Source organism: Cervus canadensis, chromosome 27 (genome assembly GCF_019320065.1).
Source record: "Cervus canadensis isolate Bull #8, Minnesota chromosome 27, ASM1932006v1, whole genome shotgun sequence".
Lineage (NCBI taxonomy): Eukaryota > Metazoa > Chordata > Mammalia > Artiodactyla > Cervidae > Cervus > Cervus canadensis.
The window spans coordinates 34,819,109-34,834,557 of record NC_057412.1 but is presented as its reverse complement, the minus strand read 5'-3'; the positions used below and the strand labels follow the sequence as shown (position 1 = coordinate 34,834,557).

General features: G+C 36.5%; 1 protein-coding gene across 1 annotated transcript in view; it reads left to right on the top strand.

Annotated features, from left to right (window-relative positions):
• PROS1 (protein S) overlaps positions 1–15,449 on the top strand; it is a 68,773-nt gene that overhangs the window by 20,511 nt on the left and 32,813 nt on the right. The window contains exons 2-5 of the mRNA XM_043448895.1: positions 4,711–4,868; positions 7,977–8,001; positions 12,540–12,626; positions 15,327–15,449. Of these exons, the coding sequence (XP_043304830.1) occupies positions 4,711–4,868; positions 7,977–8,001; positions 12,540–12,626; positions 15,327–15,449 (393 nt within the window). The remainder of the gene's footprint in view (positions 1–4,710; positions 4,869–7,976; positions 8,002–12,539; positions 12,627–15,326) is intronic.

The following is a 15,449-nucleotide window of genomic DNA, read 5'->3' as shown; positions in this document are numbered from 1 at the left end:
TCTTATCACATGGACAGAGGAGCCTAGTGGGCTATGATCCATGGGGTCTCAAAGAACTGGACATGGCTTAGAAACTAAACCACCACCACCACAGAGACAATGCTAACTCCACTATCCTTATGACAGGTGTTAAATGAAGTATGTACCAACAACAATAAATTAATTTTTGTTGTTAATCAAATTTATGCTGAAAAAAATTTTTGCTCCCACAGAAAACATTGAGGGAGTCAGTGGTTATGTGATTGACATAATTGTTCAGCTTCTGTGGTTGTTATTGTGAAGAAGGGATGACTCAGATAAGGTAAAAAATCAAGCAGATTCAGTCATGTTTCTAATCTCGGACTACTCATAACTAAACGTAACCTAAAAATTTAAATTTGAATGTAACACTTTTCAAGCATGTTAGCTGGCTTTTCACAAGGATTTTCTTGAAAAACTTCTTAATCTAAAAGAAGTGAAACAAAGGATTAGAGACAATGTGCTGATGCAAAAAGAGGATGGGTTTTGGAGCCAGGCTTGATGAACTTTGTTCTCAGTTATGTGAATTTGGTAAGATTAAACTCCACGTCTCTGAGTTTTAGTTTATTGTATGTTTAACAGTGAGATAGGGTTAATAGGAGATAATACAAAAAAAGCATTTATGTGCTTATGGCGCCATACTTAATATTATGATTAAGAATCATAATGATTAAGAATCTTATGATTAAGAATATTATGAAACTTTTTAGACACTCCTGCATGCCAGCAGGATAGATATTTGGGGGCAGATAGACTTTGAGCCAGTGATATGAACACTTCAGAATATATATTTGTCTCATCCTACAGTTCTGTAGTTTTAGTTTGGATCTGTGAGGTCACATTTATATCTTTTTGACAAGGAATGGTAGATTCCTTTGAAAACACATTCTGTTAGATGAGTGGGTTGATTTTATAACCGACAATACATGTCTTATTTAAGATACCAAATATGTCCATTACACAACCACATAATTTATTTTTTTTAATCCAGTCCATTGTGGGCATTTAAGTGGTAGAATACATAGAAGAAAGAGCACTGGAGGATAGATATATTTAAATTCTTGTCCCCATGTACATCAACAGATGAGTGGATAAAGAAACTGTGGTACATATATACAATGGAATGTTACTAGCCATAAAAAGGAACACATTTGAGTCCATTCTGATGAGATGGCTAAACCTAGAGCCTACTATGCAGACTGAGGTAAGCCAGAGAGAGAAAAGCAGATATCATATATTAGTGCGTATGTATGGACTCTAGAGAGATGGTATTGATGAAGCTATTTGCAGAGCAGCAGTGGAGATGCAGACAGAGAGAATGGACTTATGGACATGGTGGGGGAAGGCGAGGGAATTGACAGATGGAAAGAGGAGCATGGAAACCTATGCACCACCACATGTAAAATAGTCAGTGGGAATTTGCTTTATGATTCAGGGAACTCAAACTGGGGCTCTGTGACAACCTAGAGGGGTGGCTTGGTGTGGGAGGGTGATTCAAGATGGAGGTTCAAGAGAGAAGGGATATATGTGTACTTATGGCTGATGCATGTTGATGTATGGTGTTAACCAACACAATATTGTAAAGTAATTATCCTCCAATTAAAAATAAATTTTAAAAATAATTCTTAAAAAATTTTTAAAAAGCATCACTTTGTAGCTCTATGATCTTGAAAAATATATGTAACTTCTTTCAGCTCCAGTTTCTTCAATAAGAAAATGGAAATGATAATTCTATCCTGTAGCATATTTTGTTATTTATGTAGGATCAAATGAAATCACTAATATGCACTTTGAAAGTTGTTGTACACCATCCCAGTTGAAAGTATTACTGGGTTGAACCTAGGTAAACTAAAACAAACTTTCAAATTCAGACAAAATTTATTTAGACAAAATCATTTTTTTAATTATTAGCTTTGTTATCCTTTAGGGCAGAGGTATAACAATTTTCATTTTTAATATTCCTCTCATTATCAGAGATAATGAAACTTTTCCCTCTTTTCTGAGAAGCAGTAGCAAATAGTAGTGGATGGTTGCAGGTCTGAGCATTGGGGTGCCTGTGATCTAAGTTGTACTTTTTTTGTTTATAAGCTTAATAACTTAGAGCAAATATCTTGTATGCTCTGGATTTTCATCATCTCTGTAGTAATGGAGTTTACTGTATTTTCTTCTGGCTTTATAACTTTATGTGAGCATTTTTTAAAACTACCACTTTTGTTCTCTCTGACAATTGAGAACTTCCCCAAAGATAAGTATAATATGTGTTACTACACATGGACTGTGTCATGCAATAAGGCTCTTATAGGGAAAGAGATATTCTTAAATATCAATATTAACCTCTGAGTTCTAAAGTTTGATATTCTGTAAGGAAGAAATGCTAAGGAGTGATGTTTATGGTTTGTTTTCCAATTGCATCTGACCTTGATTATTTTGTTATTACATCAGTATATTCATCTTTAATACAAAGTGTTATTGTTTTCCTCAGAAAGGCTGACATATTTTATTTGACATTCAGAAAGGCTTCCCTGGTGGCTCAGATGGTAAAGAATCTGTCTGCAGTGCAGGAGACCTGGGTTTGATCTCTGGGTTGGGAAGATCCCCTGGAGAAGGAAATAGCAACCCACTCCAGTATTCTTGCCTGGAGAATCCCCATGGACAGAGGAACCTGGTGGGCTATAGTCCATGGGGCCACAAAAAGTCAGATATGATTGAACGACTAAAGCTTTCTTCTTTTCAGAAGGGCCAAGTTTTTGCTATATTTATTATAAGGTAGCATGCTTAAAACTATTTCAAATAAAGTGAGCTAATTTTAATCTCACACCCTTTCATTGTTGGTTGGGCTGCCATTTATCAGTTAGCAATGCACTTGGAGGCTGGCATGCTCACAGAATAGCATCTTTTAGATGCACACAGCCTTAATTTATCTTGATCTCGAGCAGCAGTAAAAATGGTGAGAGATATTGTAAAAATATTCAATATAACTCAAACGCTTTTGTTAGTTAATCATCACATTTAAACTTCTGTTTTGTAAGTGAGGAAACCCGTATAAAACTAAAATAAATAAACATAAATCACTCTTGAAAGGTGTTCAACTATCCAACTCATAATTATAGTAAGTGTTGATTAATTAGTCCTTTTGCTGTTCTTTTTCTTCTTTCTATTGTCAACTTTTGATTATTTATTCCTTATTATATACTGGGTTATGAGAGAAATAAGAGAAAAAGTAATCTAGCTATTTATGTTATTTGCTTATCTTTCTAGTGAAGTAACCATTTGTGGTTAAAAATCAGGATTAAAAAGTTTGTTTGTAGATCTTATATGTGATTTAAAATTTTTTCATTAAGAAATAATATTCTATTCATATACTAAAATGATAAAGCCCAAACTATATTTTCCATTCTTTTCTTCAAATATAACTGCAGATGATAGCTTGAGTGTCTTTCCAAACTCTTTTCTCTGTATTTGTCCACCTGATATTTACACATCTACAAGTATGGCTGGTATATATAGGATTATGCTATAGATGAGGCATCTATAATTTGCACTTTTCAATTTAATAATATACCTTGGAGACCTTCAGTGCAGTAGTATCTTCCTTCTTTTACATTTTTGCAAATCTATTAGGCAAAAGTCTGATTGCTTTAAAAAATTTGTGTTGAACATCTTTTCACATGTTTATCGGCTACTTTAACTTTTCTCTGTAGTGATGTTTGCATATTGTTTTGTTTATATTTTATTTACAGTTTTTATTTTGTTTTTAACCTTGCACACCTGGCTTCTTTAGTTTCAGCCTACATTGCAGGAGACACAGGAGATGACGGGTTCAATCCCTGGGTTGGGAAGATCCCCTGGGGGAGGAAATGGCAACCCACTCCAGTATTCTTGCCTGGAGAATCCCATGGACAGAGGAGCCTGGCGGGCTACAGTCCAAAAGGTTGCAAAGAGTTGGACACTACTAAATGACTGAGCACACATACACTGCACACATACCTGTATTGGTTGCCATATTGTATTATTTTTTATTTAATTTGTAAAAGTTGTTTATAAATTCTAGATGTCAGTCTGTTGCTTGATGTTGAACTTTGTTATTTTTATCATTGTTTGTCGACTGCTTAAAATTTTTTATATACTCAAAGTTACCATTTTTTTTCTCTTTGCCTTCTGTATTTTGTGCTTTGCATACGGTCTTCCTTTTGCCTTGGGTTTTTATTTTCTTGTTTATGTAGATAACCAGGTATTTTAGCCTATCAAGTATCTTTCAAATAGCTGATTGGACTGTACTCCTACATTTCTCAGAGATCACACAAGTTTTCCATTAAAACTGACAAAGTTTGTTACTCTAACTTTAAAGAGGCTGTGGCTATGTGACTTGTGACAATCATTTCAGCATGATACCTTTTTCAGCAGTCATAATGAGGTAAACATTGAATTTTCGTTAGTTATATCTGGCCTCAAGCATAAACTTGAACAATTTGTGTAAATCATTAGACAAGTGCTATAGCTACACACCAAACTGCTCTTTGGGTTGTTAACCAAGGGGCATATATATGTATCTGCATTTTCCCCCTCAGTGTAACCCTACTTTGAATGTCATGCAATTTACAGCCAAAAAATGATTTAAATTCTCATGTTTAAAAAATATTTTAGGTGGAGAAATAAAAGATTTGTTCATGTAAACATATTTTTTTCCTTCAGTTTTGTCAAGGCAACATGCTTCACAAGTCCTGGTTAGGAGACGCCGTGCAAATACATTGCTTGAAGAAACAAAAAAGGGCAATCTTGAAAGAGAATGCATTGAAGAACTGTGCAATAAAGAAGAAGCCAGGGAAGTCTTTGAGAATAACCCGGAAACGGTAAGAACTCATGAAAAGCGGTCAGTTAGCATACCTAGACATATAGTTACAGACAGAACATTTCCAGCTTTAGTCTCTGTTCCCTTGTGTTCCTTTTTAAAGTTAATGATTGTGTATATCACCTTCTGTGGGTTCAATCCACATACCAGTGCAGGAGACACAGGAGATGCGGGTTTGATCCCTGGGTCGGGAAGATCCCCTGGAGAAGAAAATGGCAACCACTCCAGTAATCTTGCCTGGAAAATCACGTGGACAGAGGAGGCTGGTGGGCTGCAGTCCATGGGCTCCCAAAGAGTTGAACACAGCTTAGCAGCCAAACAATGACAACAGTATCACCTTCTGCATTTTCCCACTGAAGCATTTCAGGAGGAAGTACCTTCAAGGGTGGGCTTGTTAGGGAGATATTATTTGCCAAAAGCAGTATGCTCTGACCAAACTATAACTCAATTATACCTAATTATCACAAATAGAATGAATTTCATGGTTTGTAACTACTTTCTCCCAACCAGTATTTCGTACTGTTGGGTGAGGGGAAGGCATCTTCCCCTCAGGTGTGTGTGTGTGTGTGTGTGACTACATCATTATCACTATGCTTCATTAATCTCTCCATTGGCATTTTTAACTAAGCTTTAGAAAACAGGACCTCTAATTCAGAGCTTGGTGCATAATAGGTATTCAGTGAATGCTTACTGAAGAATTCATTTCAATACTGTGTTTCCTAAGAATACTTTTAATTTATTCCATAAACTCTTGGGAAGTTTCCTGAGCCCACTTTAAATCATCAATAATCCCAGGGGTAGAATTTATATCTTTAGTGCATACATTTTTCCAAGTTAGTCTAGAAAACTATAAAGATCCCTAAATATCTTACAGAAATAAGAGACCATTAGAGCTAATCTTTAGCCCCTTAATTCTCCTAGAGAAGCCTTTCTCTAACTTGTTCTGTGGGTAGCAAGAATATAAATAGTGCCTCTAAGAATTAGGATGAGGGTGACCTTGAGAATTAAAATTTGATGACCTTTGGGGTTACTCTAGACTTTTTTTCCTGGAATGAACTGTATATCCAAAAGGAAACGAGGGAGGCAAAAGTATCTGCATATGTATCTTCAAATACTTCCTTTACTTCTGACTTAGCTCCTGGGACCATGAGACTAGATAAGCAGTAACAAGCAGGAACCATTTGTCTATAGTGAGAGAACTTGTCCAGGACAGTAACAACTTGTGTTTTCTGGGATTGCCCTTTAATCCTCTTACCTCCACATACTCTAATAGGTTCAAAGGGAATTTTTCCCAAGGTACCCATTTTTAACACTCTCCAAGATTGAAACCAAATGTTTCTCTTAGTTTTGCTGTCTTTTGTGGAAAAGCAATTGACAAGGCAAAAATATTATTTCACACAAGGGAACAGTGTACTCTTATTGTGTAGGAAGCAAATACACACACCACACACATATACATAAATGTTTCTTTTTGTTACGGAAATTGAAACTATATCCCAAAGTAGTGGCTTTTTCCCTTTTCAGTGATTATCAACCATCTGCTATTCTTGTCCTGCCTATTCTGTACCCCACTCACTCTAATTTTTGTTTTGTTTTGCCGGAACATTTTAAGACAAGCCTGCATGCCCAAGATTTCATTTTATTTTATCACCCGTCAGTCCTTAACCATGTATTTCTAACACTAAATATGTTCTCATAGTTTAGCCTCTGAGTAGCAAATGGGCAATGAGACAGAAGACGCATGGAGGGGAGGGAAAGAGTGGAGAAAAGAAACTCATTTATATGCTTCCTCTCCTCCACTCATTCTGATAATGGTGTTACTGATAGAAGAAAAAGAGATGATGGTGAGAGTGAGGAAGAAATGGGAGAAATGAAAGAAAAAGCATTTGTTATTGTTTCTGACTTTCTTTCCGTTCCCAAACACTCCCTGTCTACATCCCTCATACCCTAGTCCACACTCCCAGTCACCACCTTTTTGCTTATCCCCCCATTGTCCCTAATGTAGTCCTTTCCCCATTACATTATCTCGTGTTGAACCCATTCATCGTTACCTATGTCCTGGCTTTTTTCTGTAGAACAGGGGTTCCCCAACCTCTGGGATCTAATGCCTGATGATCTGAGGTAGAACTGAAGTAATAATAACGGAAATAAAATGCACAATAAACGTAATACATTTGAATCATCCTGAAACCATCCCCATTCCCTTGGTCTGGAAGAAAAATTGTCTTCCATGAAACTGGTCGCTGGCGCCAAAAAGATTGGGTATCGCTGCTATAGAGGACAGTATCAATGTCTGAATTGCTTAGTGGTTGGATCTCATTCTTAGAAACTAGTAGATAAGTGTTGTGTAGGTTTATATGTGAGAGGAGGAAGGAATAAGGACTTTAATTGTATCCTGGATGAAAGTTATGCTCTGTACTTGAGGTTGTTTTTGTGTAGAAACATTGGTTTCTCATGAGGAGTTCTTATACTGTTAATGCTGCATGTTAGATATTTTATGGCTTAAGAAGGCTTTCGTGAACCAGCCTGGGGACCTTTCCATCAGAAATTCATTGTTAACATTTTTCTCCTTTTGGTAAGTGCATTCCTTAGTCCAAATTACTGATTTACAGAAAAATTTCTTGGTACATCACCAGTTTATAAGTAAGGTATTACGTGTACATAAGATGCTAAAAGATAAATGTCCACTTCAATTCAAATTATGCTGTTATTCAGCAATTAATCTGGTGTGTGTGTAATCAACATGATGTCAAATATATCAAATGGGTATCTAATCATCATGGAAAAATTAAAGGATTTACAAAAAGGGGGCATATGTAGTCACATTTAACATCTTCAATAGAACCTGTTTTCAGTTTAGAAGTCTTTGAAGCATGATTTAATTGATCAGTATTGCTTTAAGCCTAAAAGCATTTTATTGGCTTAATGCTATTAGCCATATACTTCTGGTGTACCTTTTACGATAGAAAAAATGTTATATTGTAATGTGAAAATGACAGTTATATGTAACTTATTGCATCTTTACTATAAAAACATGTTTTAAAATTAAATGTTAACTTTATAGTGAAATTTAGCTTTGTTAAGGTATATTTTTTCTTTTTTTTTCTAGGAATATTTTTATCCAAAATATTTAGGTAAGTTTAAAGGATCTCAATCATATAATCTTAGAAATGATAGAAAACTTAAATATGATGAAGTCCAATCCTCCGTTTATATATATTCTACACCATACAGTTTCATTAGCCTTGGGAGTAAGATCTCATTCTTTATACGGATTTGCTATCCTTGGTGTCCTTTTATTTAAAGACATGTAGGCGCCCTACTCCAGTACTCTTGCCTAGAAAATCCCATGGACGGAGGAGCCTGGTAGGCTGTGTAGTCCATGGGGTTGCTACGAGTCGGACACGATTGAGCAACTTCACTTTCCCTTTTCACTTTCATGCATTGTAGAAGGAAATGGCAACCCACTCCAGTGTTCTTGCCTGGAGAATCCCAGGGACAGGGGAGCCTGGTGGGCTGCCGTCTATGGGGTCACACAGAGTTGGACACGACTGAAGTGACTTAGCAGCAGCAGCAGCAGCCAACTTTCACTTTTCTTTGCCTATCTTATTTGGCAGCATAATAGAAAAAGCCAAAGTCCTAAGAAAAATAATAATAATATGATGTGAGCTGTAGTCTCAGACCTAAAAGTTTCAGCTGTGTCAGATTAGGCAACTTATTTAACTTTTTAGTTTCTGTATTACATTATGTTATAACTTTATTTTCTAACTTCAGAGCTATTGGGAATACCAAATAAACACATGAATTAGATAGATTTTTTAAAAATTATGTCGAATTTTCTTCAAATGTAAAGTAGAATTCAACCGATTTATATAGTTAAAAAAAAGTATGACTTTTTTTACTATGACTTATTTTTGAGTCACATTTTATATTTTGGTCTTTATTTGGTTATATGTGATGAATTCCACCGTTGAGAACAGAAATGCTCTACCTTAGTTAAAACCTTTTTGTCCTTTGATGTGTATATTTTGTAGGCCAGTGTTCTTAATTGGGAAAAAGAAATGTTTATAATCCTGTCTCTGGTAAACCTAATAGTAGTTTCAGTAATTACCACAGCTCATGCTGGGAGCTCCTTACAGTGAGATAATGTCACCCAAGAAAGTAGATCACTATTACGTATTTTTTGGACAGGGTTTGCATTTAGAATTGTAAGAGTTCAGGAAATATGTTAGTCTATCCACATCCTCCATGCACTGCACTGAAAACATGGAATTTGGGCAAAAATACTCAGGGCCTCATTATATAAAGGTAAGTTTTTATTTTTATTTTTTTTTAAAGGTAAGTTTTTAAATTGTGTTCTTTTCCTTAGAAAATAGAGTAAACAACTCAGCCATCTGTGTAGGCCTGTAAAATATCACCTGATTAAATGGATGATTAAATTTATGAGAGAAAAACTTCTTGGGAAGAATGCTACATTCTGAGCCAAAGTGTAAACATCAGAAATAGCTTTTAGTTTTTAGTTCTTGTCAAACTGGTGGATTAGTTCAGACTGCTGACTTCTCTTAAAATCATCTCGAAAGAAGCAATAGCTTTCCAGGTGCTAATAATAACAAAATATAATGAAAAAAAATGGTCAAGAAATGTGAGAAGTCCACGGATAGCCTGAAGGCTGCCTGACCCACTGTGTGTGTGGAGACCTGGGGTGCTGACTTCTGCTAAGAGGACAACTTTGGGAATTTTCAAAAGAACCTGAGCATTCAAATCAAGCAAATTCTTAAAAGTACAACAGAAAAAACCCTGAGTAACAAAAAAATAAGGAAATAACAAAAATGGGGATAGAAATAAGTTAAATGGAAAACAAAGAGAGGATTAGCAGAAGAAAATTGCATTCTTTGAAAAGGCAAAGTAAGGGAAGTAAGTTAGATGAACCTCTGACAAGAATAAACAAGGAAAAAGAAAAAAGGGGAAAGAAGAAATACCAAAACACAAAATGTAGGTTAAAGGGGGGAACTACTATAAACCCAGCACAGATTGGATTTATAATCATAAAATAAAGATGATAAAATAAAATATAATCATAAAATGTTACAAAAGATAATCGTATGACAATATGGGTATAGGAGCTGTCATAGTCTAGAACCAAGATTTCTTTCTAGTGTATTCTGTCTGACCACTGGAACTTCTTCTGAAAGTGCCTCTTTCTTAGGCTTCCCTCCATGATGGCCCAAGTTCTATTCTTAGTTCCAGTTCTTGGGAGAGCTTCTGCTTCAGGCTACAAAAGCTAAGACGATCTCGCTCCAGTTCTCACCTTTCTACTCATTCTCTCCCACTTCCTGCATTCCTGTTGGACAGTAAGAAAGAGAAATGGGAAAGTAAGGGATAGGATTACACTGCTTTGAGTAACCATGCAACTCACTCTTCACGCTGTAATTCTAAAAAAATTAGAAAAAAAAATTCCAAAAAAATGTTATCAGTGTATTAGTAAGGACTCGTATATAACGTGGTTTATGGGTTAAATGTACTTTGTAGTCTGGCCTGGGATCTAATCATCATATGAAGCATTTCACCTGAATCTCTAGCTTAAGGGTTTCGAATTTTGGCTGTCAGATTTGTCCAGAACTGCAAAATGAGGCTTTCTTACAAGCCAGAATCCTAATGAAATGTTCACACTAGAGTAAGATAATTCTGGGAGTGGGTGATTCAAGAGGAGGAACAAATGAATTCAGGGAAAGAATACTCAAGACCTAAGATTGCCTAGGTCTCACTGGGTCTCCAGAAAGACTACAATGTAAATATAAAGTATTATTTTTATGGGAAAATATTATAACCTACCTTGGTAGGCTAAATAGTGACCGCCCCCCTCCAAAAATGTTCATGTCCTACCTTTAGAACCTCTGAATGTTACCTTAATTGTTATTTTCGAAGATTTAAGTTAAGGATCTTGAGATGAGGACATTATTTAGTGTAGTCATAAACGTTCTCATCTAAGGGAGGCAGGAGATCAGATTCATAGTAAGATACATGACAATAAAGCAAGACTTGAGAATGATACGAGGTTGGGGCTATGAGCCAAGGAATGCAGGTAGCTTGTGGAAGCTGAAGAAACAGAGGAAATAGATTCTCCCTTAGAGTCTTTAGAAGGAACGCAGTCCTACCAACACCTTGATTTTAGACTTCTGATCCCTGTAACTGTAAAAGAATAAATTTGTGTTATTTTGAGCTGGTGACATTGTGATGATTTGTCACAAAAGCAGTAGAAAAGGAATATACACACAGACTTCAAAATGAACCTTTGCACCCACCTGTAATAAACTGTGTTCTCCAAAGATGACTGCAAAAATATGTCCCATCTCACATATTCTTCTGCAGTGTCATCTTGCCACTTTCCCATCACTATGTGGAATCTATCCTTTTCCCCCTCCCCCAAATCTGGGTGGACCCTGAGACTGCTTTGATCAATAGACTATGATGGAAGTGACACAGTGCCTCTTAATTGGCCTGGCAGCTTCTTTCTTCTTCCTCTTGGAAGCTAAGTACCACAAAAGCAGTGCCACTTTAGGACTGCGTACTCAGGGAAACGCAACCTTGTGGAGAAGCCCTGAAGCATGGCATGTACCGTGCGGAGACAGAGATGCCAGAAGCCTGTGCTGTTAAACGTGTGAGTGAAAAGTCATCCAGAAAGTGGGTCTTCCAGCCCCAGCCACCCTGACTGGTCCTGTGTGCAGCAGAGACAAACAGTTTAAGTTAATAAACCCTTTCTAAATATTTGATACATAGATCATAAGTAATATAAAATGATTATTTTATAAGCCACTAATTTTGGGAGTCTTTGCTCAGCAAAAGATAACCAAAGCACCACCTTTTTAGTGCGTTAGTGACTATCTGTACCTGTCCTGGGAAATCCTGTGGACAGGAGGCTGGTGAGCTACAGTCCATGTGGTTGCAAAGAGTTAGACAGAACTTAGCAAGTGAGCACTTACACCTATCTGTGCAATGAACTGATACACACAATGTTGTCTTCAGTGGCTGTGAAGAAATGTTATGTTGTTGGTCTTAAATGACCCCTGGTTAAAGTCCATACGTATTTTATTTCTATTTTTCATCTTATTTCTGCCAGATTGCTGGATCTAATTTCACAAAGTTGTATTAAGAAATAAAATGAATAAAGTAAACCTGCTTTGTAATATTGATTGATACAAACATTATTTTATTAATCTCTATGCAACATTGGAAGACTTGGAAGTTGCCTAAAACAAACAGAAACACTCACTCATTCTATTCACTTAACAATAGACAATTTCTAAATTAGGCTCTGGTCTACAAATTTGAGGGTGATTTTAGGTCTCTGCTACAGAATTAAGAACATAGATTTATGTGGCAATAAATTTCTTTGCTAATCCAAGATATTTTCCCCTTCTGGCTTTAAGGTTCTTCTCCAAAGAGAAGCTTCTATAAATATGTTTTTCATGATTGTGTATATATTGCAATCTTGCTTGTAGATTTTTGATTTTTCAAAAAGGTGGATGGAGACATTTAGGATTGGCATTTTGATTGCTGAATCATGTCAATACACAGAAGCATAAATATCCTATTGCTCTGGATAATTTCTACCATGATTTCAGATCAAGTGAAGTGTATCGGCTCTAAGATGACACTTGTTTGTGTTTTACAGGTTGTCTTGGCTCTTTCAGAGCTGGATTATTCACTACTGCGCGTCTGTCAACTAATACTTACCCTGACCTGAGGAGCTGTGTCAATGGTAAACACTTCTACCATCAGTTTAAAAAACAAAACGACAAAAACCTGCAAGTAAAGTACACCGTATAAATATAACTGCTGTTTAAAAATCAACAAATGAGCCCTTGAAGGGCTGGCTATAGGCCAAGTGAGGAAGTTTTCTCAAAACACATTTGAGGAATAGTGTTTTTTTCGGGGGAGGGGGTATGCCACATGGCTCTAGCACTGGATCAAATTGGCCAAATAATTATTTCTTTCAGTGTTCATTATTCACTTAGTTTAAACTTTTAAGTATCATATAATGTGTATGTATCAGAAATGTACAAGATGAATTCTTTTCTTCTTTTTGGCCATGTTGCACAGCTTGTGGGATCTGAGTCCCCCCACCAGGGATTGAACCCCGGCCACAGCAAGGAAGATCCCTAACCACTGGACTGCCAGGGAACTCCCTGGAGGAATGTGTTTTCAGATGTAAATGTGCTTAAAATGAATTTTCTAGCTTATTTTTAAATTGAAGTGGTCCTTGTTTGCCAAGCTTTACATCATTGGCTTCAGAATTTTATTCCCAAGAGCTTTTTGACTGTTGTTGCATAATCATGTACTTATGACCAAATGTTACAGTTGACTAATAGATCACAGGGGAGCCACATTTATTTTTCTGACTTTTGGTATAAATGTGGAAATGTGGAATTATTGGTATAATTATTGGTATACCACATTTGGTATAAATGTGGATATAAATGTGTAAAATATTGTGATATCAAATTAGCCTTTTCCCTCTGAAGTTCACATAAGGCCTAGTGATAAATCTGGTAAATTATTTGTCTCTAGTTTATCAATTTCCTGACATGCAGAGACAAAGCTGAAATTGAAACATGTAAATTGGGATGTTTGTCCAGTGAATATTTTACATGCAGCATTGGTACTATTGAGATATTCACTTATCTGCATTTTCTATAATGCAAAATTAGTTGTAACTTCACAAGTAAAACAGTTCACCTGAACATGTACATTTAATTCATACTTTATTTTTTTAATTTACCAAAGGACAGAAAAATAATTTTATAATTTCTTGACTAACCTGTTTTATATTATTTTAACGAATATCTGGACTTTCCAGATATCCCGGTGGTACTGAATCCGCCTGCCTATGCAGGAGACGCAAGAGATGTGGGTTTGATCCCTGGGTTGGGAAGATCCCCTGGAGTAGGAAATGGCAGGGCACTCCAGTATTCTTGCCTGGAGAATTCTCATGGACGGAGGAGCCTGGTGGGCTATAATCCATGGGGTCACAAAGAGTCAGACACGACTGAGCAACTGAGCACACACACATAACTAATACCTAATAAATTGCTAATAATTTACAGAAAACTTGCTTTCATGGGGACATTTTCTGAAAAGTTCAGTGATTAGATTTTAGTTAAATTAAAATAAAATTTTGTTTTTGTTTGCAATTAACAGTTTGCTTTGCTAACTTAAGGAAAGGAAAATGTAAAAAGAAAGATGAAAGGACTTTTCAGAGTTGGCTAGGAAGGCTAGAGAAACAGGTATGGGAATATGCAGGAGCCAGGAACCTTTGCAGTGTCTAGTGAGGCGAGAGAGACCATAAATAAATCAAGAAACAAATGGGCGTATCATTTAAGATAGTGATGAAGTGCTGTGACATTTTATGAGAGAAATATCCTTGCCTTAAAAATCACAGTATTCTGCTGCCTGTTGCCCAATGTCTGAAACCATTTGACTAGAGTTCTGTTTATTTAAAGCAGGAGAATAAATCTGGTCCCTGTTATTCTGTTCTGTGCTTCGTCACTCAGTCGTGTCTGATTCTTTGAGACCCCATGGTCTGTAGCCCACCAGGCTCCTCTTTCCATGGGGATTCTCCAGACAAGAATACTGGGGTGGGTTGCTATGCCCTACGCCAGGGGATCTTCCCAAGCCACGGATCGAACCCAAGTCTCCTGCATTGTGGGTGGATTCTTTACAGTCTGAGCCACCAGGAAAGGCCCTCTGTTATTCTATATTATCCCAAATTGGAAGTCTCAAATTTTTCTATTGGAACTGAATGGTTTTATTTTTCTGCTTGCCTCATGAAATTGTTTTAAGGATCAAATAATGTGATATATGTAAAAAGAATATTAAATTGCAATTATTAACTATTGTGTATATTTGCAAATATAAAAGTAGTTGTGGGGCTTCCCTGGTGGCTCAGTGGTAAAGAATCTACCTGCCAATGCTAGAGATAAAGGTTCGATCCCTGATCCAGAAGGATTCCACATGCAGGTAGCAGCTAAGCCTGTGCACCACAACTGTTGGGTTTGTGCTCTAGAGCCTGTGGAACTGAAGCCCCACAGTCGAGTCTCTGCCCTGCAACTAGAGAAGCCACTGCAATGAGAAGCCTAGGCAACATAACTAGAGTAGCCGCTGCTCCCAGCAACTAGTAAAAGGTCCAAGCTCAGCAACGAAGATCCAGCAGAGCCAAAAATAAATAAATAAATAAAAGTATTTAAAAAAAGAGTGGATTTAAGCAAAAAGTAGCTTCCTTTTGCAGAAATAATTATAAAAGTTTAATAGATCCACTCTTCTTCTTGAAATAGTATTTGAAGGACTAAGTATTTTTTTCCACATACCACAGACTTTGTTCATGAGATTTCTATTAAAGGACATAAATTTCTATTGTACTGTGGTGTGTTATAAAAATTAAATAGATTTGTATTTCCTTCAGCCATTCCGGACCAGTGTAATCCTCTGCCATGCAATGAAGATGGATATTTGAGCTGCAAAGATGGCCAAGCGACATTCACTTGCATTTGTAAATCAGGTTGGCAAGGAGAAAAGTGTGAGTCTG